Source organism: Ovis canadensis, chromosome 8 (assembly GCF_042477335.2).
Source record: "Ovis canadensis isolate MfBH-ARS-UI-01 breed Bighorn chromosome 8, ARS-UI_OviCan_v2, whole genome shotgun sequence".
In the NCBI taxonomy this organism is placed as follows: Eukaryota; Metazoa; Chordata; class Mammalia; order Artiodactyla; family Bovidae; genus Ovis; species Ovis canadensis.
Window position 1 is genome coordinate 15,315,690 of NC_091252.1, and position 26,469 is coordinate 15,342,158.

Consider the following 26,469-nt stretch of genomic DNA (forward strand, 5'->3'; position numbering starts at 1 on the left):
TATTGAACAGTTTATGTGATATGCTTTTAAATGCTTATTCTTGGCTTATTGCTGTATTTACTATACTGTTCAGGGTCCTTGAATTAGCAGTAATATTCCACAGTCCATGGTGGGTTAAGATACCTGTTTGGAAAGAATCAAGGGTCGTGCCTTCTTTTACTGATATTTGGAGGTGGAATTTTATCAGCAATCTGTGTTATATTTCTGAGAAACTCTGTGCCAATTGATGCAGAGGTTCTTATTATTGCATGATTTATAAGTAAATATTAATTAATAGGATTCCTAATATATATGCACACATTTCATAATATTTTATTTAAAATTACACTATAAACTAGCAGCATGGTCTTCATTCATGTGCTCTGCTTTTAATGTTGTTGACAACTTTACCAAGAATTCTCAGCTACTAAAATTACCTAAATAATTAGGATATTAGCTTTTGCATAGTTCTGAAGTAATTCTCCCCCTCCAGCTAGCTCAAATCTTCAGTATTTACTGGAAGGTAGGAGACACGGAGTTCTAATGATTTAAGTATCATGGGTTTGTGATATGGAAGTAAGTGAAAGTGATGTGATTTTTACATCCATTCTGACATGTTTGGATAAGAAAAATGACAATGCTTAGGAGCACCATGCTTCATATAAAACACTTGAAACACTTAACGAGTGGTCATCATCCAAGGCTAGTGCTCAGTAGGTACTCGATGATTAATTTAAGAATGATCATACAAAAATGAATGAAAAAAGAACCAACAGAGGGAGAAGAGGCATTATTGCTGGGGGTGGGAAAGGTTGCTGAGGACCAATTCTGGAGGTGGAAAGCTTATTGGCAGGAGCTTGGATTTGGAGTTAGAGGAATCTGGATTGAGTGTCAGCTCAGCTGACATTAGCTCAGTTTCTTTGGAAAGTCACTTACCTCCTATGAGATTCACTTTCCTCCTCTGTGAAATGAGGAGACGGAGGGCAATGATGGGCAGTGGTGAGGTTTAATGAGGAACGCTCAGCCCCAAGCTTCCTGACACACAGAAGATAAAAACTGATTTTCGTCACTGGCTTGAGAGGCTCGTGGGAGTTGTCATTGATTCCTTAACAGCAGAAGAACTTAAGTGTCTTGCTTTTATATTTTTGTTGACTTGAGAATTTTATTGCCTAATTCTGTCTTGCAGAGACACCTGGATCTAGCTTTTTTAGCACGTTATTCCAGTGGGAAAGAACAAAGGTTTTAGGGTGTGTGTAAGTTTTTCTTTCTTGTGTAGTAAAACAGAAGAACTGTACAAAAAAGATCGTCATGATCAAGATAATCATGATGGTGTGATCACTCACCTAGAGCCAGACATCCTGGAATGTGAAGTCAAGTGGGCTTTAGAAAGCATCACTACGAACAAAGCTAGTGGAGGTGATGGAATTCCAGTTGAGCTATTTCAGTCCTGAAAGATGATGCTGTGAAAGTGCTGCACTCAATATGCCAGCAAATTTGGAAAACTGAGCAGTGGCCACAGCACTGGAAAAGGTCAGTTTTCATTGCAATCCCAAAGAAAGGCAATGCCAAAGAATGCTCAAACTACCGCACAATTGCACTCATCTCACATGCTAGTAAAGTAATGCTCAAAATTCTCCAAGCCAGGCTTCAGCAATACATTGAACTGTGAACTTCGAGATGTTCAAGCTGGTTTTAGAAAAGGCAGAGGAACCAGAGGTCAAATTGCCAACATCTGATGGATCATGGAAAAAGCAAGAGAGTTCCAGAAAAACATCTATTTCTGCTTTATTGACTATGCCAAAGCCTTTGACTGTGTGGATCACAACAAACTGGAAAATTCTGGAAAAGATGGGAACACCAGACCACCTGACCTGCCTCTTGAGAAACCTATAAGCAGGTCAGGAAGCAACAGTTAGAACTGGACATGGAACAACAGACTGGTTCCAAATAGGAAAAGGAGTACATCAAGGCTGTATAGTGTCACCCTGCTTATTTAACTTCTATGCAGAGTACATCATGAGAAATGCTGGGCTAGAAGAATCACAAGCTGGAATCAAGATTGCTGGGAGAAATATCAATCACCTCAGATATGCAGATGACACCACCCTTATGGCAGAAAGTGAAGAGGAACTAAAGAGTCTCTTGATGAAAGTGAAAGAGGAGAATGAAAATGTTGGCTTAAAGTTCAAAATTCAGAAAACGAAGATCATGGCATCTGGTCCCATCACTTTATGGGAAATAGATGGGGAAACAGTGGAAACAGTGTCAGACTTTATTTTGGGGGGCTCCAAAATCACTGCAGATGGTAATTGCAGTCATGAAATTCAAAGATGCTTACTCCTTGGAAGGAAAGTTATGACCAACCTAGATAGTATATTCAAAAGCAGAGACATTACTTTGCCAAAAAAGGTCCGTCCAGTCAAGGCTATGGTTTTTCCTGTGGTCATGTATGGATGTGAGAGTTGGAGTTTGAAGAAGACTGAGCGCCGAAAAATTGATGCTTTTGAACTGTGGTGTTGGAGAAGAGTCTTGAGAGTCCCTTGGACTGCAAGGAGATCCAACCAGTCCATTCTAAAGGAGTTCAGTCCTGGGTGTTCGTTGGAAGGACTGATGCTAAAGCTGAAACTCCAGTACTTTGGCCACCTCATAGGAAGAGTTAACTCAATGGAAAAGATTCTGATGCTGTGACGGATTGGGTGCAGGAGAAGGGAATGACAGGGGATGAGATGATTGGATGGCATCACTGAGTCAATGGACATGAGTTTGAGTGAACTCTGGGAGTTGGTGATGGACAGGGAGGCCTGGGATGCTGCAGTTCATGGGGTCACAAAGAATTGGACATGACTGAGCTACTGAACTGAACTGAGAGCTAGTGTTGGCCTGCCTTTTCTTATCCCCCGATGCTGGGACTTACCTATTTACTCTTTGAGGCTGCTCACCCCTCATTCTAGTGCCTAACGATTGTGGCACCCAGTATATATTTGATCATTTAAGTTGAATAGCATATAAGCTCTGTGAAATCGTCTGATCTGGCAAGTTAGGATATACTTGGTTAGGTTTATTTGTGCCCTGAAAATGGGTGTCAGTTTCCTTTTTTTAAGAGTAAGAGATTATGCTGCTCCTTTGGTCAAATTTATTTAATTTCCTGGAACATTGATTTTTATAGTGAGTGATGGATGGATGAACTAAAGCTGTGCTGTACTGCTTTATAGCTCAGCCTTGCAAGTTATGGAAACATGAACCCCCGAGAATGGACTTTATTTTCAGGAATATTACAATAGCAAAAAGTAGTGGAAATGATTTCTGCTTGGTTAGCAATAAGATGTCTGCAGAAAACTGACTTTGAGCTTTTTTTTTAACCGAAGAATGTATTTTTAATTGTAATTGACAGTGTAATAATTGACTATTTGAGCTTTCTGGTTATACCTCATTACTCAGAATTAAGACTATCTTTACTTTGTCTCCTTATACTAGAGAACAGACTCTGCAGAATTAAGTATGTGACTTTTGGCCATATCCGTATGTTCTTACAGAGTTGTCATTTGGGGCTTTACTGGCAGATAGATTCTACTTGAAAAAAAGACTGTTAGCTCTGGAAATGTGTTTGTCTGCAGACAGTGGTGTTGAATGCCTCTGGTCTTCATAACAAGCCTATAATTAGTTCACTTACTTAAGGCATATGATGAGCTGTTATGTCATCCGTCAGATGTTTTATTCCACAGTGGAATGAAATCCAAAATTGGCCAATTACAGTATTTTTCTATTTTGGGCTTGCCTGTCAGTCTAGGGCTGTTATCCGTATCTTCAGATAGTTTTGTGAGTTTTTAAAGAACAGAATAATTTCTGTGATTCCATGATGAAATTATCTTTTCCCTTCTGAGTTTCCATAACCCTTTTCTTGTAACATGTGATACCGTCCATTTAGTAGGGACCTCTGGCACCCACCTTGCACCTGGTGCTGTGTTGAGTGCTTAGGCTACAAAGTAAGACTGAGGTTTGCAGTTCAAAAAGAGAAGACAGTTAATATATAATAACAGGTCCTATGGAGCCTATTTCAGAGGGATCTGATCTGGTCTAAGCATCAGAGAAGATATTTGAATGAAAATGTGAAGGTTGGATAGTGGTCACTCAGGATAGGTGAGTTTAGAAAGGAGTAGGAGAATGTTCTAGATAAAAACAAAACATCTCACACAGGCACGGAGGTGAATACAGCTAGAGGAGTGGTTTCCAAACTTAGGTGCACATTGGAATTGCCTGAAGAGTTTGGAAAGGTGCCGGGGTCCAGCCCCGGTGGATCCAGGGTGATTCGAAGGTGGGGGGACGGAGTCGGCGTCTTTGGAAAAATACATATTTAATCACAGATATAGAGAGATTAGAAATGGATAGTGTAGTAGGAAGATTAGTGGAGAAAAAGAGGCTGAATAACTTGGATTACGTGGAATAGCATCCATGCTCCAGATGGGAATTCAGCCAGAAAAATGGGAGTAAGAAAGAAGCGACATGGGGGAATCAGTCTTTCTGGAAACTGATCCGATTTCTTTATTTTTGGGTTTGCTTATATACCTTTTGTTACACATAGGGATGAATACAGAGTCACGTGGGGGTCAGCAGTCCTGACCTTTGTCAAAATCAGGTGCTTCACATAAATGTATAAAACAAGGTACATCATCTTCCGGCCATGAGTGACACCTGCTGACATTTTATGATGCTTTCTTTCTGATAACCAAAAAACTTATTTCTTCCAAGGGTGTTTTTTCTTAAACCAGGCACCACCCTCCAAATAAAGTTACATTCCTATAGGGTGAGGGTGTAGTGAGTTACAATCAAGAAAGGAATTTATTTAACCGAAGGTTAACATGATTAGTCTTAAAGGTTAACACTTATTTCTCCTATATGCTTAAAGGTTAATACTTATTTCTTCCTATATGCTAGTTATATTCATTATAAGGGTAGGGAACATGGAGATTTAGCAGCAAACATCAACCCAACAAATGAAAATCCTTTCACCAATGCTCCCCTTAAGATCTATTTAGTCTTAAGATATCATAAAGTTACATTCTTACACAGCAAGGACACAGTGATGTATAACAAAGTACAGTGATCTATTACAAAAGAGAAAATCCATTAACTCAAAAAGTCTAGTATTGCTAACATCAAAAACTACCATATTTCCTTTGCTATATTCCAGATACATTGATTAATACATTCCCAGGTACCTAAGGATATAGAGGCCTGGCGGCGATCATTGACTCAACAAGAAGAAAAAGTCCTACGCTAATTAAGACTCTCAAAATACTCCAAAACTCTGTGCTGTTTATGGTTGAGAGGTAGTAAACAATCATGTGGCAGGAGTATGGATAATCCTGTCACACAAGCTAGTCTGTCAGCAGAGAGGTTTGACCTGAGACAGCTTTGTCCCACCCAGGGCAGGGAATCAGCAGCAATTATTGACACAACAAATGAAGAGACCCTTCACCAATATAATTCCTAACCAACTATACTAATCATTTCTAACTCCCCAAAAGAATTTGCCTTTAGTAAGTCTAAAACATCTCGTGCCTCTCAGGTTGGGAGGCTGTAAACAATCACATGTGGCCTGACGAACCTATACAGGCTGGCTAGATAACCTTCAGAGGAGTCCGTAAGCTGAAACGGTCTTGTCACGCCCAGGAATTTTTATTGCCTTGGAGCTGCACGTTTACTCCTTCTCCGAGAGAAACGGTTATGGGGGAGAGCCCCCCGTAAAGTCAGAGGTGTAGGTGAGAGCGTAAAACAGACTCTGGCTTTGGGGTTAGATGCTCGGGAACAGGGGGTTTCCTGAGGCTTGATCACGCCTTTGCGTATGCCAAGCCTCCTTCCTCATGACCTTTGCCATGGGCGGAGCTCCTCACGCTGGCCCCCGGCAGAAAGGGTCAGTTCTTCGATCCCATTCTGAGGGAGACCGCTGGATACTTGGGAAGCCACGCTGAGGTGTTTTCAGCAGGTTGAGTGACCCAGCGTGGTTGTGGGAGAACAGCCCTGACTTCCCCCTGGACAGACTGGAGACGGCTGAGGCTGCACGGACGCGCTGAGAGGCAGCGCTGTGAGCCGAGCTTCCGGGAGGAGCAGCTCAGTGTCAGCCAGGGTGCAGGACAGTGGTGAGAGGAAAAGCTGGCGTCTTCATCTCTTCCGGCTGTTACGGCAAAGCTCCCGTGAACGGGGCGGCTCATAAAGCAGGCGTGGATTTCTCACCCTTCGGGAGGCTCACGAGTCCAGATCTAGGCGCCAGCAGAGCTGGCATTGCTGTGGGCTTGCACCTTCCCACCGAGTCCTCACATGACGGAAGGGGCCCCTCGGGAAGGACTCGGGGCCCCTCGGGAGGGCTGCGCCTGCGTGACCTCGTCACCTCCCAGAGCCTCACTTTGTAAACCAGCTCATGGGGCTTAGGCTTTCAACCTAGGGATTTCAGAGGAGATACAGACATTCAAACCACAGCAGCTGGCAGAAAGGAAGAAAGAAAAAGGAGGATTCGTTAGGAGAAAAATCCCAAGTTAGTATCACATTAACCAAATGAAAACAGCAACTTGAAAATGAGGAAATGCATGAGGTCAAGGAAGGCAGAAACTGATGGCTGCACTTTAGTTCGGGGGCCAGGAGCTCCTGCGCTCAGCAGCAACTTTTCTGAGAGTGGTTGAATATATATGGAAGACCATCCACATGCAGGAGGCAGTGGGTATCATGGATGTTAATAGAAGGTAACAGGTGTAACATGATGAGGAAGCACTTAAGGGAAGAGAGAGCATGTAAGTGAGTCTCCGAGGGCACGCTGAGCTTCAGTAAATGGGTAAACACCTCCCAGGGAGGGAAGGGCAGCCAGAGGTGGAGGTGATGTGCCCACAACCAGAAGACACGGTGGTTCTTAGGAAGTGTTGAGGCTTTGTTTTCCAGTAATGAGGAGACATCAAAAGCTTTATGCTTGGACTGGTGTGAATCCCGCAGCAAGGTGCTGATTGCAGGAGAAAAGGGAAGAATCAGAAGGTGGAGAAGCCTGACAGGACAAGATGATAGTGCTCTAAGCATGAAATGGGAAGGACGTGACCTAGGACGCCGGCATGGGGAATGAAAAGGTGCCAAACTGATGCATTTTGAAACAAACAAAAATGATGTGGCTGATGGAATAACTAACTGGCTGTAGGGGGAGAATAAAAAGTGTGCCCAAAGTTGAAGTCAAGATTGTGAAATTTGGGAGTTTGAAGGAAGAACTTTTTATTTAACAGTGATAACAGGGACACATGGATAGGCTATTTACTGATTTAGTTGATTATGAAGTCAAAACCATTTAACATTTTGAGTGGGAAAAGGAACATGTATTTAAAGAACCAACATCTAAATATATCTTTTTGGAACCAGCAAGTTCCACGGTCAGACTCGTGGTGGAGTGACACCTCCATGTGAAAGGGAGAGAGGATGTCTAGGGCATGAGTGGGGATTTCTGAGCCCTGACCTGGGTCGTCAGAATTGACGGGGACTCCCAGAACCTGGGAGACGACAGGTAACAGATGTCGAAGCTCTGAAAGGCACCGGTAGGACGACGGTGTCTTTTATGGCTTATTGTAATCTTTCCTCTTGGGGACAAATGTTATCTTTAGTCATCAGAACTGAAGATTAAAGTGAATTTTATGAATGTTTTATGTATCCTAAGATACTTGGAGATTATTTCCTTGGAGAAGCCTGAGTTATCCAAAGATATTTGTTGAGCAGTTAGCTGGGGAAAGACTGAACTGTTATTGATTCTGAGATAAATAAGAATTAGAGGACATTGAAAGGTAGAACTGCCCACTCTGGGCATAAAACAAATGATATTTTAAGTGATCCTAGCAAAATTGCCTGAATTTTGTTTTTTTCTTCCATTTCATCGAAAGTAGTTTCCTTAGTGTCTGAGACTGTCAGTAAGGTTTTAGTGGAGAAGATGACTGTCTTCTTGCCCAGTAAGCTTTTGATTGATTCTTAATAAAGTCTAGATTTCACAGACTAGTCTTGATATGTCCAATGGAAACTAACAAATACACTAAACTCTTGAAACTGGAACCAGTAGCCCATCTAAGGTAGGCTTTAGGAGATGTCCTAGTTGGAGGAAGCCTTATCCCCAGAGATGCAGCTTAGAATTGGAGCATCTCTGTAGAAGTTTCCTGGTTGAGGTCTCTGTTTGATCTCAACAGGTACATGTCAGTTAGACAGAAATGTGCCCGACTCTGTTATCAGACAGATCAGTAGTCACATCCTGGCAAAGCCTGCCATTGCAGATTCACAGGTACCGTATAAGATGGATGTAATTTGTAGAGTGGGAATGAAGTGGAAAACACTGGAAGGTGAATTAAGGTCAGAGACTCCTTGTTGTGCTCCTTCAGATGTGGTACAGTAAGCAGACGTTCAGGGGTCAGAGGATTAGAGGTAACTGAAAGTTTGTTAAACTATATATATATATATACACACATACATACACCATACACACACACACATATATCATTTTTAGTACAATACTGAGAATCTTCTAAAATAGCCAGAAATATCAATAAGAACATACTGAAGCATGGCATTTACTCAGTACCGTGCTTGACCTTCAAGGCTGGAAAAGGGGGAAAGGTTTACTTGCTGCCCATGGTGAGTTTATGGTATCTGCTTAGAGAGGCAGGAGCCCCTGAGATCGTCACGTGTAAAGACCCTACACGTGATGTATATAGGTGTATTTCAGGTTCTGTCTATTCATGTTTATTTACTCGTTGATTAATTGATAAGTTTATTCCACAAAAATTGTGATTTTTGGAGTAGTGATAAAAACAACAAGAAGTGGAATTTATATTCCTTTGGGGGAGACAGACAATAACAAGTAAACCAATAAGCAAGGAAAATTCAGAGTGTGTTAAAACGTGTGGAGAGGCTAAACCAGGCTAAAGCGATGGAGTGTCTGGGGATGGCGGTCAGTGAGACGTCATGAGAAGGAGGTATCAGAGCTGTCTCCTGGAGGAGCAGGGTCATCCGAGGGGCCCCAAGGCAGGAATTAGCCTTCTTGCTGAGTGAGCAGAAAGTGGCCAGTGTATCTGGGGGAGCAAGGTGAGTGAGGAGCAGAGGGCTGGGAGAGACCAGAGGCAGGGCAGAAGCACAGGGCGTGTCGGGCTTGACCCGGTGGATAGGACTTTAGGTTCAGGGGGAAGCCTTTGGTTGGCCCTGAGTGGGAGTTGTGAGCTTCGTGCCCTGGCTAGTGAGTGGAGAATGTCAGTGAGAAACGAGAGAGGGCCACTGGGGAGAGCCTGAGGCTGCAGTCCTTAGGGCAGTGCCCCCAGACAGCTGGGATATATGAGGCCCTTCCCTTTGCCAAAGAGAGCATTCAGTGGCAAAGGTGACCCTTGAAAAGGGGGTGGAATCCCAAAAGAAATTTGAAAGATTCACCATGAATTAAAAACGAATGTGTAGAGAGGAAGGAGAAAGGCCTTTTGGGGAGGTTGGAAGCTGGTAGTGGAGATGACATAAAGGGGGCACAGGTCACTCACCTGCTCTCCTAAGAAAGCAGAGCAAGCAGGAATTCATCTAAGGCTGTGGTTAGGATCTTAGGTTAGATCCTAAGGCTGACATTAGGATCACCAGTAGTAATGTGTTAGTCGCCTCAGTCGTGTACAACTCTCTGTGACCCCATGGACTGTAGCCCGCCAGGCTTCTCTGTCCATGGAATTCTTAGGGCAAGAATACTTGAGTGGGTAGCCATTCCCTTCTCCAAGGGATCCTCCCGACCCAGGGATTGAACCCAGGTCTCTTGCATTGCAAGCAGATTCTTTACCATCCAAGCCACCAGGGAAGCCCTGGGGAACTTAAAAAAAAAAAAAAAATTGATACCTGGCCTCTAGCCCTGCCTGGAGATTATGATGTCCTTGGCATGGGGTGTGGTCTGGTGTGCAAGTCACTGTAACTTGCAGGCAAGGTTGAAACTCACTGGTGTAAGATAGTTCAGTGTAACCTCTCAGAGCTCAGCAAAAAAGAAAAAAAAAAAACAAAACAGCAGGCCAAGGGCATGATATGGGAGAAGCAAAGCCTTTCCTTTGGGAGTCACTCAGCTATGGGACTCCTCTGAGATGTTCATGTGAAATCAGATTCCTGGAGTCCTCCCATGGAAACGCTGAGCCTAGGACGACATGCATTTAGTATGTTCCGTTTATGGTCACGTAGGTTGGGTAAAAGATCTCAGTGCTCCTAATTTCTGATAAAGTGAAGTGGACACACCTAGTGAAAATGAGCGCCAGCCTGTTTTCTAGCAAGGGGGCTGGGGACCGAGCCAGCACCAGGTGCCGTCTCAGCAGCTTGTCTGTGAGCAGCTGGGGCCCTGGGGCCAAGAGTGGAAGTCATAGCAGGGCCTTCAGCGGTTTGCTGGGAGACACGTTCAGGCAAGTTCTTTTGGAAGAGGCTTGGCCAAAGAGAGCTTGGAGGTCAGAGGAAAGGGAACACGGGTGAGATGGTAGAGAGCTATGCGGTTTGGCCCCCGCGGTGCCGGGAGGCCAGTGAGCGTGGCATATTGTGGAGGTCAGCCATTCCCATGGTGTTCAGAGAATCCACACCCTGACCAGTGGACATCATGCTGGTGGAGTCATTGGTTCACCAGATGGTGGGTTGTATTTTCATGGTTTTGATGTTTCTCTGTTGGGCTGTGACATTGGCATCAGTAGAAACGTCCACCACCTCTCAACCTGATACTTCCCATTTGTTAGGAAGTAGAGTTAGGACACTGCTTGTTCCCTGGACTGTGCCCCTAAATGGCTGCGTCCAGAGAGAAGTTAATTCTTCTTATCAGCTCTAATTTTATCCCAGTAATTCTTTTCCTTTTGGAGAAATTCTTCTCTTCACTTATTCAGCCCCTTTTGTTCACTAGTGGTCAGGTACAAACAGTGTGGGGATTACAGAGTGTGAAAAGGTCTGGACCCTGCCCAGGGGATCACACAGTCTGCTGCTGGGGGCAAAAAAACAGATCACGTATCGCACCCAGTGAGACGCTGTGGTCCAGAGATTGATCTGATGTTCAGAGGAGAGGGTAAATGATTATTTTGCTTTAGAGAACCAGGACTTTTAAAGTCTTTTTGGAGGAAGATACTGACCTTGAAGGATGGGTAGGATTTAGAAAGCTCTGGATACTAGAGCATTTCAGGCAAGGAACAGTGTAAACTAAGGACATAAGAATCTACTGGCAAATGGTTTAATTTGACTGTGGCATGCAGAGCATGAAGAGTTATTCTGGAAAATAAGATGAAAAACTAGATTGGAGCCTATTAATAACAGATGTGACAGCCAGTGGAAAACATACTTTATTTGTAGGCAGTATGAGGCCTTTGGAGATTTTCCAGCAGGAGCATAGCAGGGAAACTGGCATTTATTGGGTGTGTGCCATGCATGTGCCAAGCAGTATACTCTCTGAGAGTGCTTCCTTCAGTTGACCCGAAGGATAAGATTATTCAGGAAGAGTAATTGGACAGCCCTGTTTAGAATTGTTTGAGGAGGGAGGAGATCGGAGACAGAGAAGTCACTGCCATAGCCCAGGTCTTGGATGAATTGTTTTGGCATAGAAATAAAGACATGGTATAAAAAGGGTTTTACTTATTGAGTAATATTTGAGTTCTTAGTATTCCAGGCAGTCAGACTCTGGTAGAGCCCACATTCTTGTAAGTGAGACAGATTTCACCAGCAGAAGGTGGTCAGACAGTAGCAAGTGAGATGCAGAGAATTAAAACAGGGAGATGTGACGGAGACCAGTCTGGTGATAGCTTTAGATTGGATCGGTCAGGGAAGGCCTCCTTGAAGAAGTGCCATTTACAAAGGCACTGGAATGATAACGAGGAGCCTGCCATGAGAAAATTGGGGTTGGGCTGGGGAGAGAGCAACCCAGGCAGAGGAAACATGTAAACTTTTAACTGTAAAAGCCAGCGATTCCAAGGAACAGAAGGGTGAGGCAGGGTTATGTTACTTGTCAATGGAATGTAGAAGGGGATCAAGCAAGAGGTCAGAGTTGACTTGCGGTTCAAGTGTTGGATAGAGAGCAGCAGCAGGCTTCTTTGGAGGTTGTATCAAGTATACAGGTGTATACCTGTACCTATCCAGGTACAGGTGAAGGTGATAATTTGTTTTGGACATTTGTGGTTTAGTGTCCTGAGGTCAAGTAATATCGGTTTACCTAGGAGATTGAGCTTGGTGGAGGAGTAGGATTGGAAATAGAGATCTGAGACTCTTCTGCCCAGAGGAATTCTTTGAGGCTGTAGGAAAGGCAGGGATGTCCAGGAGTTTGGAACAAGGGGAGAAAGCCAAAGGTGTGGACATGTGGATGGTGTATTTGGGGAACTAGAAGATGGCTTGAAGGAAAGAGATGGGGATAACCAGGAAAGCCCAGAGTTTGAGCATCTGAAGTCAGGAGAAACTATACACTCAGATAGTCCTGGACCAGCCAGACACACAAGTATGCTGTTTTGTTTTGTGAATCTCAGTGAACACAATTCAGCTGAGACAGTTATTTCATTAGTCTGTAATCTCATGCATTTGATATTACTGTCTCTCATGGTGTATTCAAAGTTAAATTGTGATGCAGGCTTCTCGTGTGGTTTTAAATAAAGATGCAGCCTGGGAGGGATAAACTGGGAGATTGAGACTGACATATATACACTACTATATATGGAATGGATAACTAATAAGAGCCTGCTGTATAGCACAGGGAATTCTGTTCTCAGTACTCTGTACTGGCCTGTATGGGAAAAGAATCTAAAAAGAAAACAAAAATATAAGACAAAAAACTGCAGTCTTTTCTTGGTCAGAATGTCTTAAACGTGCTTTGCAATAAGCTAAAATATATCCTTCCAGAAGCAGAAGTCGAACAGTTGCTTTAAAGTGAAAATTGTCTATTAGAATATGAATTGTGAAGCGTTTTAAAGTAGCGTTTCCAAATTGACCACCAGGTGGCATAAACAATTCTTTTATAAATTGTCCACTGCATCAGTACAAGTGAGTGATTATTACTGTTAAGAGATCATGGTAGGGACAAAACATATATGCCTGTGATAACATTTGACTGCATTTGAAGATATGCTATTTTATTTAACTTTTTCTATATAGGCTTCCCAGGTGACTCAGTGGTAAAGAATCCGCCTGCCAATGCAGGAGAAGTGGAATTGATCTTTGAGTCGAGAAGATCCCCTGGAGAAGGAAATGACAACCCACTCTAGTATTCTTGCCTGGGAAATCTCATGGACAGAGGAGCCAGGTGGGCTTCAGTCCATGGGGTTGTATAGAGGCAGACACATCTTAGCAACAACAACAACTATATATATATATATATATATATATATATATATATATATATATATAGTTGACAGTAATATATGTGTGTGTGTGTGTGTGTGTGTGTGTGTGTGTGTGTGTGTGTGTGTGTGTGTGTGTCGGAAACAGTAAGCCCTAACAGAAGCAGAAGAGATTAAGAAGAGGTGTCAAGAATAGACAGAAAACTATGCAAAAAAGGTCTTAATGACTGGGGTGACCATTATTATGTGGTCACTCACCTAGATTCAGGCATCCTGGAGTGTGAAGTCAAGTGGGCCTTAGGAAGCTGTACTGCAAACAGAGCTAGTGGAGGTGAAGAAATTCCAGCTGAGCTATTTCAGATCCTAAAAGATGATGCTGTTAAAGTGCTGTACTCAACACGCCAGCAAATTTGGAAAACTCAGCAGTGGCCATAAGGCTGGAAAAGGTCACTTTTCATTCCAATCTCAAAGACAGACGATGCCAAAAAGTATTCTAGCTGCCATACAATTGTGGTCATTGCACATACTAGCAAGGTTATGTTCAAAATCCTTCAAGCTAGGTTTCAGAAGTACCTGAACCAAGAACTTCCAGGTGTATTGATACAGTCTGGGTTATAGAAAGCAGAAGAACAAGAGATCAAATTGCTGACATTTGTTGGATCATGGAGAAAGCAAGGGAGTTTCAGAAAAACATCTACTTCTGCTTCATTGAGTACACTAAAGCCTTTAACTGTGTGGATCCCAACAAACTGGAAAATTCTCACAGATGGGAGTACTAGACCACCTTACCCATCTCCTGAGAAATCTGTATGGAGGTCAAGAAGCAACAGTTAGAACTGGACATGGGACAACATTCTGGTTCAAAATTGGGAAAGGACTATGTTAAGGATGTATATTGTCACCCTGCTTATATAACTTTATGCATTCATGCAAAATGCCAGGCTGGGTGAAGCACAAGCTGGAATCAACATTGCTAGGAGAAATATCAACAATCTCAGATATGCAGATGATACCACTCTAATGGTAGAAAATGAAGTGGAACTAAAGAGCCTTTTTTGTGGCTAAAAGAGATGAATGAAAAAGATAGCTTGAAACTCAACATGAAAAAAAAAAAAACACACACACACAAAGATCTTGGCATCCAGTCCCATCACTTCATGGCAAATATGGGAAACAGTGGAAGCAGTGACAAATTTTATTTTCCTGGGCTCCAAAATCACTGCAGACAGTGACTGCAGCAATGAAATTAGCATACGCTTGTTTCTTCGAAGGGAAGCTTTGACAAACCTAGACAGCATATTCAAAAGCAAAGACATCACTTTGCCGACAAAGGTCCGTAAAGTCAAAGCTATGTTTTTTGCAGTAGTCATGTATGGATGTGAGAGCTGGACCATAAAGGAGGCTGAGCATCAAAGAATTAATGCTTTCAAACTATAGTGTTGGAGAAGACTCCTGAGAATTCCTTGTACAGCAAGGAGATCAAACCAGTGAATCCTAAAGACAGTCAACTTTGGATATTCATTGGAAGAAGTGATGCTGAAGCTGAAGTTCCAATACTTTGACCACCTGATGAGAAGAGCCGACTCATTGGAAAAGACGCTGTTGCTAGAAATATTGAAGGCAAAGAAAGAAGGGGGCAGCAGAGAACGAGATGGTTAGACAGCATCACTGACTCAATGGACTTGAATCTGAGCAAACTCCTTGAGATAGTGAAGGACAGGGAAGCCCGGTGTGCTGCAGTCCATGGGGTCGCAAAGAGGTGGACACGACTTGGCAACTTAACAGTAACAATGACAAACTCAGAACAGGTTGATGAGTGCGGTAATAGAAGCAAAGTGAAAGATGCCCAGACAGGAGTGATTTCCTGTCCCCGGGGGGAGCAGTGAGGGCTTCCCAGAGGATTTCGGAGGAGGGTTTTCAGAATCCGTCCTTCTCTGGGTTGTAGTAGAAGCACATGCCAGGCAGTGGTGAGAACGCCTTGTGCGGATTCATGGTTGTGTGAGTTGGTTCGGTGTGCTCCGGGAAACTGTAAGTAGTTCAGTGTCTGTTGTTGTTGTTGAGTCTCTTAGGTTGTGTCCGACTCTTTTGTGACCTCACGGCTGTAGCCCGCTAGGCTCTTCTGTCCATGGGATTTCCCAGTTTAAATTTGCTTGCATGTAAATACAATGAGGATGAAAGTGAGGCTGGGAAAGTGGCCAGAGTGGTTCTGGGGGCCATGCTGAGGATCTGAGAGGACACTGTTATGTCAGGTAAGGGAAGCCCTTGGACAGTATGAAGGACGAGAGTCTTGTGATCAAGCTAGCATTTTAGCAGACTGACTTTCCTGATGGAGCCTAGAGGAGGACAGAACTGACCAGAGGCAGGCGGGTCAGCAGGCCAGTACAGGGCATGAATCGGCGCAGGAGCCGGTGCTGGTGGAAGGAGCTGGAGAAGACTCAAGACACGGCTTTGATGGTTCATTTCACGTGTCAACCTGGCTGGGCCTCTGGGTGCCTAGACGTTTGGTCAAAACTTGGTTGTGATGCATCTGTCAGGCTGTTCGTAACTGAGACTAACGTCTGAGTCAGTAGGTGGAGTGAAGCGGCTTGCTCTCCCTGGTGTGGACGGAACTGATCTGCACTGCTCACCCCCTGAGAACAGAAAGGCCCAGTAAGAGAGAAGCCCTCCTGCCTGACTGGTTCTGAGCTGGGACGTCGGTGTGCCCCAGCCTTTAAACTCGCACTGAACTGGAACCTTGGCCCCTCCTGGGTCTGGAACCTGCTGAATGTCGGATGGGAATGCACACGGTCAGCTCTCCTGATTCTGGGGCTTCATAGCTGGACTGGAACTACGCCTAGGGTCTCCTTGCTGACTTGAGGTCTTGAGAAGGCTCAGTTTCCATACTCGCACAAGCCAGTCCCCATAAGAAATGTATTTGTTTGTCGCTCGCTCTCTGTCCTGTTGGTCCCGTTTCCTTGAAGTGTCCTGACTTACACATACGCGGAGCATAGAACTGGCATGACATGGCCTTTGGGTGTGCGTGGGGGATGGAGCAGAGCTGGGGTGAGGATGCGCCCTTTTCAGCCGGCCTGGTGACTGGAGGGACAGTCCTGCTGTCGGCTGACGTGGATAGCATGTGGGACACATATGTGCTGTATGTTGGTGTGTGCATTGCGTGAAGATTACTTGTTTGTTTTTATAAACATGAAGTTCATGGTGTTTGTAGGACAAACAGAAAGATGCATTTTAAGCAGCTGGTTCCATAGGCCTGATTTTATAAATGAAGTAGGAACTGTGGAAATGGATGAAGAAAGGCATGAAAAATTGATGTGGAATGTGACTGTTTTGGGGGCAGCAGAAAATGTATTTCCTGTTTAGGAGTGGGCATTTCTGGGGCTCGGTGTGTGCAAGGAGGGCACTGGCTGTGTTTTGTTAAGTGTGCTTGCGATCCACTCTGAAATGGTGAGTGGCGTGAAAGTGGAAATTACCAACTGCAAGGAAATGAAAGAGGAAAGGGCCCAGTAAAGGGGAATATCAAGTCTGTGGGCTCTAATGCATGGGAGAGACTATAGAATGTTTTTTACAGCAAATGTGTAGTTTTAATTGCTATCTTACTTCATGTATTTTTGTATGTGATTTCACACTTTAGCATGATTTAGACTTCTTGATACCTATAACTTTTAATAATGATACTGTTTATTTGTATTTCATGTGTGCTAGACTGTGATTGATCAGCTTATGTGTGTGTGTGTGTATGTGTGTGTGTAGTTTATTGTCCAATTTAAATCTGATAACACACATGTTAATTATATCATATCCCAGTGACTAGGAGGGAGATTCCAGTCCTCAGTCCCTTTAGCCTAATAAGAAATCAAGAAAGAAGCATCTCTAATTTCTGCTTTACCTTAACGCCTCCTGGAAAAAGCAAGAATTACAGAAAGTTGCAGGAGCATGGCTTCATTTTCTTTCCTTTCCTTTGGGTAAAATGCTTTGTTAGCCATGCTTTGAGATTAATGTTGTGAAAAGTCATAGACACCAATGAGTGGAATCTGTGGTTATGAAAAAATTCATTTAGAGAGACCGGGGTATTCTCTGTTTTCATGCTCTGTGTTACACAAAGAAGGATGGACATTTAAAAACGTGTCTATGAATAGTCTTATTTATGACTGTTGCAAGACTGTAAGCTGTTAATATTCATTATCACTGAGAATGTTTAATTCTCTCTAGGAAAGTTTTCCCCCATTTGTCTTTTCCATTTTATAAGGAATATACAATAGTAACATTTGCCCACTGTTTTATTTACTTTACTTATTAGGCAATGAGGGATATCCATCATGAAACTGTTGGTTTCCAATGCAAATACTGTTTGTGTTCTTAAAAGTTTCATTACCGAGGACAAATGGGAGAGGACATTAATTGGTTACCAGAGGTAGTAGATATTATAAAAAGTAACTTATTGACTCTTGTTAACAAGTACTCTGAGACATTATGAGTTACTTTTGGAAAAACCACACTCTTTTTGTCTTTCTATCTATTCTGTCTGATCTCTCTTATGTACATATATAATTGTTGTGGTTTGGTGTAAGATCATGGTGCACTGTGAATACTGTAGGGTCAGAGGAGATCTGTCTCAGTGAGCAGCAGGTTGTCCCACTAAGCATTTCCCCTGATAAGGCATCTTCTGGGCTGCCCAGGTGGCACAGTGGCAAAGAATCCTTCTGCCAGTGCAGGACATGTAAGAGACGAGGGTTCGATCCCTGAGTCAGGAAGATCCCCTGGAGTAGGAAATGGCAACCCGCTGTAGAATTTCCTGCCTGAAAATCCCATATACCGAGGAGCCTGGTGGGCTCCAGTCCATGGGGTCGCAGAGCTGCACATGGCTGAGCAACTGAGTACACACACAAGAAGGCACAGGGCGTCCCCTACAGATGAGAACATTACTGGGTAAGGGAACCACAGAGCCAGACCTTCTGCCACCTGGGAGCTCATGAACAGGCGGCTAACATACAGAAGTTGCTGAATGCCGTCGTGGAAATGTCCAGAATCTGGTATGGAAACACACAGACCTCTGCCGTGGTTGGCAGGCGTTGGGATGGAGGGCTTGGTTTCCCTTGTACTCCCTGTGGCTTTTCTCCGGCCTCTTCATCAAGTTCAGCCTATGCTTAGGTCCTTATTGGTAAATTTGGGATAGTCACATAACCTTCCAGGGTTGCTCTGAGCATCAGGTGAATTAGTTCCTGAAACCACTTTGTAAAGTGAAATATGAATAAAAGATTCTCTTTGGTAGCATGAGGTTCATACTGTGAGCCTCACTGTATCCCACGTCAGCGTGATCCTCCCCTGGAGCCAGGCGTGCCTGGAGGACACTGAGAGCCTGCTGCCTGCGTGGGGTCCACACAGGTGGGATTCTCCAGCATACGCCCTCATCACTTTTCTGAAAGCACAGAAACACACCGGCAGAAACAGTGGTGTTCTGTTTTGTGTAATCCTGTCACAATGCTTCGAATTATGCAAGAAGATCCAACCAGTCCAATCTAAAGGAAGCCAACCCTGAATATTCATTGAAAGGACTGATGCTGAAGCTCCAGTACTTTGGCTACCTGATGCCAACAACTAACTCATTAGAAAAGACCCTGATGCTGGGAACGATTGAGGGCAGGAGGAGAAGGGGACGACAGAGGAAGAGATGGTTGGATGGCATCACTGACTCAATGGACATGAGTTTGAGCAAGCTCTGGGAGATGGTGAAGGACAGGGAGGCCTGGTGTGCTGCAGGCCATGGGGTCACAAAGAGTCGGACACGACCGAGCCACTGAACAACAGCAGTCCTGTCATGAGAGCCACGTGCATGGTTAGAACTGCTGCCCTCAGATTTGCATTTTTGAGCACCAGTGAGGAGGGATGGAGAAGCAGAAACAAGAAAGCAGCTTTTGCCTCTCAACTTGCTTGTTGGGAGAATTTGTTTTATGATTCTTCCTGAAGTCATCACCTGTGAAGTTAGCTTACTTTGATGGAAAATTGAGTAGGTTAATGAAATATTTAAACTTATGTTCACTTTCTTAGCAGAGAACTATTTTGAGTTCCCTGAAAGAAATATGTAATCTACCTAAAGAATTACCATAGTACCCTCTGCTCTACTTTTATGAGGAGTAAGGTGGATATCTTGAGAAGTTATTTTATCCTTGCTTATAAGAAAGCGAAAGTGTCTGTCAGCTTAAAATGACCATGCTGTCTGCTGGTTGTAATGCAGAGATAGCAGCATGCAGTTAAACTGTTGCTGGCGGTCCACCATTCTGGGTAGCACCACATTTGTGAATTTGCCTCATCACCTCCCTAACGTGGAGTACAGATTTTGTAGTGATAATTCACAACCTCATCTTTGTACATTTGTGGTGGTCACAGTAGACACTTGTTAAATGAATGCTCTCTGAACTGAAGCACTCTCCTGTGGTTCAGCCTCATCAGCTTCAAATTTTACTGAAGGACAAAGGAGCAATGGTTTAGATTTCAAGTATGTGGTGGGGCAGGGAGAGAATGCTGCTTTACTGTTCTTCTGCCCCGTTTAACTAGTGTTCGCCTGTCTCCAACTTAAAAAAAAGAAAAAGACTGTTGGGTGAGGTCTCCTTTAATTTCCTGTGTGTCTGGGCTATTTTTTATATCCCTGTGCATTCTCATCCTACTTCCTTCAGCCTTGGGGTAAAAAATTTCTTCTTCATCAGTAAACAGTGCCCTTCCGTGGGTCCTTGACTCCATCTCTCACCTGCTCGCTGGCTACGCCCCCACCTACCGGTTTTATTTTCTGTCCTATCTGTAGCTTTTGCTTATCGCTTTTTTTTTTCTTCTCTCCATTGTAATCTGTAATTGCTTGAGTTTCTTTTCTTTCCCAATGTGTGCTGCCATGTTCGCCGGTAGCTGCTCCCATATCAAGCTCTCCCGCCCAGGTCCTCACGAGCCTTGGCCACCCTTCCCTGTGTTTGTGACTTTCCTGCTCACTCTGCCGTTCCCTTCACCACCCCAGCTGACCGAAAACTGCTCAGGATGTGATCGTGGGTGATTTTTTAACTGGTAATTCTGACAAATTTTTTATTAGTACCTTATCAGACTTCCCACCTGCATGTAATTTCTCCTTGAAACTCTTCACTGGTCTTTCGTGACACTGTTGTTTTCCTTCCTGCACCTCTTAAATTGTCCCTTCTCTGTCTCTTTGATGGCCATTCTCTCCACTCAGCCCTCAGACTGACATTCCTCAGGGTCCCTCTTGGAGCCTCGTAACCGTTCCTTCTAGCACCACCCCCGCCGCACACTGATGACTCCTGAAGTGTCTTTGCAATCTAGACCTTTTCCACATCCTTTGGCTGCTGTGGCCAATTTCCAGGTGAATATCTTAGCCTAGATTTCCTCTGGTTGCTTCTCAGGGTTTGCTTATCTGGGTTGCTTCTCTGGTTCTCAGGGTTTCTCCTAAGCCTCTTTCCTGTCTGTATTTGTGCTGGTCAGTTGGTAGCACCGTCGCCTACCCAGGCGCCTAAGTCAGAAGCACAGGATGCGTGTATTCCTAGTCCACTCCGACCTCTGTGTCCAGTCCATCAGCTGGCTTCCGCTGGTGCTTCTTTCCCTACTCAGTCCCTTCCTTTTTAGTTTTCCACTGCAACTTCTTGGTTCATTTCTTTCACCACCTGATATCACAGAGGCCACTCTGGACTGATCTTCAGTGTCTGATTGAGTCCTTCTCCAGTGTGCTCTTCACAGAACCCATAGAATGACCTGTGATATGAAGAGACGATCATTCACTTCCCTGAGCTGCACCATATGCTGTCCTGTTCCTGCTTCCGCTGCTGACATCAGTATTTCTGAAGACGGTTTCATGGATACGTGAGTGGGCTGAAGGATGGCCAGTGGTTTCAGTATTGTGGGTATGTTTTTGTTCTTCAGTCATTCAGTTGTGTCTGACTCTCTGCCACCGCGTGGACTATAGCACGCCAGACTCCCCTGTCCTTCACTGTCTCCAGCAGTTTGCTCAGATTCATGTCCATTGAGTTGGTGATGCTATCTAGCCATCTCATCCTCTGCTGCCCCCTTCACGTTTTGCCTTCAGTCTTTCCCAGCACCAGGGTCTTTCCCAGTGAGTCAGTTCTTCTCATCAGGTGGCCAGAGTTTTAGAGCTTCAGCTTCAGCATCAGTCCTTCCAGTGAATATTCAGGACTGATTTTTCCCTTAGGATTGACTGCTTTGATCTCCTTGCAGTCCAAGGGACTTTCAAGAGCCTTCTCCAGCACCACAGTTCAAATGCATCGTCTTCAGTCCTCATCCTTCTTTATGCTCTTGGCGCTTCACACCCGCACATGACTAACGGAAAAACCGTACCTTTGGCTATACGCCTTTGTTGGCAGACTGATGTCTCTGCTTCTTAATACGCCGCCCAGGTTTGTCATAGCTTTCCTTCCAAGGAGCAAGTGTCTTCCAATCTCATGGCTGCAGCCACCATTTTTACTGATAATCGTTTCACAAACAATAACCTTTACGTTTATGATGACATCTCTGCCAAAGAGTTACATAAAGGTACTAAGTTAAGCCTTAACTGCAGTATGTCTCAGCTGATTCTGGTGGTTATATATATAGTTCCAAAGATCTATGATTTACACACATACATACACATGCATATATGTAAACACACATTCATGTATATGTGTGAATGTATAGATATAGATACATATACTTGGATAATTATAAACAAATATACATGCATATATATAAGTTGTTTATTTTTGTATATTAGGTATATGTGTGCATATATGCATAATTTTTCCTAATTGCACTAACTCTACACATTTATACTTATTAATACAATTTTAAATACAATTATACAGAATGTATGAATTCTGAGGTCCTTAATATCTCTTTTAAGATTTTTTTGTGATTTGGGCTCTATGTATGTGTCTAATTTAATCTCTTGCCTTGTATTTTCTGTAAAAGGAACATGAAACTACTGGTGGGTTCTTATAAGTACAATGTTTTGCTTTGCCTTTTTAAGTCTGTGCATTTTACTTACCCTTTGGTCAGTGAAATTCTCTGCTCTTACCCCTGTTCCTCGAACTTTTAACTTGGAACTCCCGCTTCTGGCTTACAAATTAGTTCTGTCACCTCTTCCAGGAGGCACTGACCTAAGCTGGGTGGGATGTGCAGTGGTCCTCCTATTTTCATTGGCTATACCTGTTATTTTGCAGGTACCTGTTGGAATCTGTACTAGATGGTGACTTCTGTCTGCTTTTGTGGTCTCTCTTCTGTGTCTTTCAGGCATGGCCTTGATGAAAGATAGTGACCTGACAATATGAGGGGTTAATCACCCGTGCTTTCCCGAAGATACAGAACTTTTCTATAGTCAGTCCAGGCAATTTCATTCACATTTCTCCTCCATGTAATTTTTACACTGCTGCTTCTCAGATGTCTAAGGATGTAGTTCATGCTTCATTTAGTGTTTTGAGTTAGAAAAGTCAGTGTCTAGTTTGAAGAAATGTTAGCCACAAAAAGATAACACTTACATTCTCTTCCATTTCAGGAGACCCATCTTCCCAGTTGCAGGCTCAGGAACCTAAAAGTTCTGAAAATACACCAACTCTGCTGGAGGATTCCGGGTGTTATTTATCAAGTGAGCAGCAGACGCCCTCAGAGATGCCCCAGTGCTGTGGGGAGAGCCAGATCCCCACCCCCTTCTCATCACTGCCCATTGGGAGTAAACCCTGTGCTCCCCCAGAAGAGCCTCTGTCCTCTCACATGCAGTTCCTGCAACATCTGCTTGGACTGAAGAACTTGACTGAGTCAGAGTATCTTAAAACAGACTTAAGCCACTTTGAAAATGCCTCTGCCACAATATCGGATTCTGTTTTTCAGTTGCTGGAGGGCTTGATTGCTTTTTACCGAGCACCCAAACTTCCTTGTTCAAGCTTTTGGACAGAAGCTATTGATACTTTAGCTAGACTGATTGGTGATTGTAACTTATCTAATCATATTCTTAGAAAGTGTTCCAAAAAGTTGGAAGAGTTTGAGAAGACCCTGGTACAGGTTATTTTAAGGAACAACCATATCAATCGGGTAAGTAGTACGTTTCTTTTATGTATGAAATAACGTGTCAGTGATTTGGGTGAGCACACCGAGTAGGTAATGCCTGTTGTGGTTGCTTAGCCTCATGGCCCAGGATCTCCAGTTGGACATTGCTTTGTAGCCATCTGCAGCTCTGACCTGTCCTCACGACCCAGCTTTAGCATCGGATGTAATGGCTTTGTTCTCCGTGTAGCCTGTGTTTTAAGCTTGTGCTTCTCTGCTTTGTTGTTCTGTTGCCCAGTTGTGTCTGACTCTTTGCGACCCCATAGACTGCAGCATGCCAGGCCTCCCTGTCCATCACTAACTCCCAGAGTTTACTCAAACTCATGTCCATTGAGTCAGTGATGCCATCCAGCCATCTCATCCTCTGTTGTCCGCTTCTCTTCCCACCTTCTATCTTTCCCAGCATCGGGGTCTTTTCCAGTGAGTCAGTTCTCCATGTCAGGTGGCCAAAGGACTGGGGTTTCAGCTTCAGCATCAGTCCTTCCAGTGAAAATTCAGGACTGATTTCCTTTAGAATGGACTGGTTGGATCTCCTTGCAGTCCAAGGAACTCTCAAGAGTCTTCTCCAACACCACCGTTCAGAAACATCAGTTCTTCGGCGCTCAGCTTTCTTCATAGTCCAACTCTCACATCCGTATATAACTACTGGAAAAACCATAGCTTTGACTACATAGACCTTTGTTGGTGAGGTAATGTCTCTGCTTTTTTAATACACTGTCTAGGTTGGTCATAGCTTTTCTTCCATGGAGTAGGTGTCTTTTCATTTCATGGCTGCAGTCACCATCTTCAGTGATTTTGGAGCCCAAAAAATAAAGTTAGCCACTGTTTCCACTGTTTACCCATCTATATGCCATGAAGTGATAGGACTGGATGCCGTGATCTTAGTTTTCTGAATGTTGAGCTTTAAGCCTACTTTTTCACTCTCCTCTTTCACTTTCATCAATAGGCTCTTTAGTTCTTCTTCAATTTCTGCCATAAGGGTGGTGTCATCTGCATATCTGAGGTTATTGATAATTCTCCTGACAGTCTTGATTCCAGCTTGTGCTTCATCCAGCCCAGCATTTCTCACGATGTATTCTGCTCATAAGTTAAATAAGCAAGGTGACAATATACAGCCTTGACGTACTCCTTTTCCTATTTGGAACCAGTCTGTTGTTCCATGTCCAGTTCTAACTGTTGCTTCTGGACCTGCATGCATATTTCTCAGGAGGCAGGTCAGGTGGTCTGGTATTCCCATCTCTTTAAGAATTTTCCATAATTTGTTGTGATCCATACAGTCAGACTTTGGTGTTGTCAACAAAGTAGAGTAGATGTTTTTCTGGCACTCTCTTGTTTTTTCAATGATCCAATGGATGTTGGCAATTTGAACTTTGATTTGTCTGCTTTTCTAAATCCAGCTTGAACATATGGAAGTTCATGGTTCATGTACTGTTGAAGCCTGGCTTGGAGAATTTTGAGCATTACTTTACTAGCGTGTGTGATGAGTGCAATTGTGCAGTAGTTTGAGCATTCTTTGGCATTGCCTTTCATTGAGGTTGGAATGAAAACTGACCTTTACCAGTCCTGTGGCCACTGCTGCGTTTTCCAAATTTTCTGACATATTGAGTGCAGCACTTTAACAGCATCATCTTTTAGTATTTGAAATAGCTCAACTGGAATTCTGTCACCTCCACCAGCTTTGTTCATAGTGATACTTCCTAATAATAATATGGCTTTATTATTATTTTTTTTGCTTCCCTTGTTTATTTTAAATTGTTTTCAAAGGTTGACTCAGGGATTCTTTTATTGCAGGTAACATTTCAGGTAACCTGAAATTGTTTTGCTGCTTGGCTCTTGAGACATAATGGAGAACATCTTTTTTTGCATAACCTTGCTGTCTTTCTCAATATCTGGCCCTTTGTTTGTAAATGCCTTCACATTTTAATCCTTTATAGTTGACTACTAAAAATGTCAAAGAGGAGACCAAGAGGTCCATCTAACTTATTTATGGTATTTCCCTGGGTAAGAGGTTCACAGGGTTGTTGGACTTTGTTTCTGTCGACAGCTCTCTGTCCCATGTTTGTTCCCCATGTCATCATCTAATGCTTAGGGTTTTTGTGCAACATAGGGCTTTACCTGAATTTTCCAAACTCTGACATAGTTGAACTCATAATCCAGTTTGTTGCACATCCATCTATTCTTTTCCTCTCTATTAAGGTGTTAACTTGATCAGTATTATATAAAACTTCACAACTTAGCTTTTGACATTTGAAAGGTACTGCATTGGAAGGACTGATGCTAAAGCTGAAACTCCAGTACTTTGGCCACCTCATGTGAAGAGCTGACTCATTGGAAAAGACTCTGATGCTGGGAGGGATTGTGGGCAGGAGGAGAAGGGGACGACAGAGGATGAGATGGCCGGATGGCATCACTGACTCGATGGACGTAAGTCTGAGTGAACTCCGGGAGATGGTGATGGACAGTGAGGCCTGGCGTGCTGCGATTCATGGGGTCACAAAGAGTCAGACACGACTGAGCAACTGAACTGAACTGAACTGTGTGTGGGTACATATATATATATATATATATATATGCAAAATATATATACATATATATGTTCAAGAAAGAGGAGACTGGAATGAGATGTCTTGGAGACTGTTTTGAATAATTCTCTGATAGTAGCTTGGTTAAAATTTATTAATAAATGTAAGGTAAGATATTTGATTCATGACTTTTTTTTAGATTTGGTTAAGTCTGATTTATTTTTGTGCTTTTTAAATATAACTTTGCATTACGTTTATTTAATAGCATTTTTCTAAGGAATTATTGTCTTAGTTTCATAGCTGTCCTATATTTTCAGGATAACCAGTAGTAGGACTTGCAGGTATAACCTACACTGGCATTTGACAGGTATCAAAGATACCTGGCATGGAACCAGGTCACCTGCAGAGATCTGCACTGTTCCTGCTCTCGAGGTCCCAGGAAGCTCTCGGGGTCCAGCCCCAGTGGATCCAGGGTAATTCGAAGGTGGGAACAGAATCAGCATCCTAGGAAAAAACTTATTTAATTACAGATATATAGAGAGATTAGAAATGGATAGTGTAGTAGGAAATATTAGTGGAGAAAAAGAGGC

At 43.4% G+C, this 26,469-nt stretch overlaps 1 protein-coding gene across 3 annotated transcripts in view; it reads left to right on the plus strand.

Moving 5' to 3' along the window:
* Nucleotides 1-26,469, plus strand: part of MEI4 (meiotic double-stranded break formation protein 4) — a 239,641-nt gene that overhangs the window by 53,451 nt on the left and 159,721 nt on the right. For 2 of the 3 annotated variants that reach the window (XM_069598037.2, XM_069598038.2), the window contains exon 3: nt 22,813-23,345. In XM_069598037.2, coding sequence (XP_069454138.1) covers nt 22,813-23,345 — 533 coding nt within the window. Of the gene's footprint in view, nt 1-21,057; nt 21,170-22,812; nt 23,346-26,469 lie in introns of those variants that run through there. The other variant, XM_069598040.2, reaches the window with a different exon arrangement.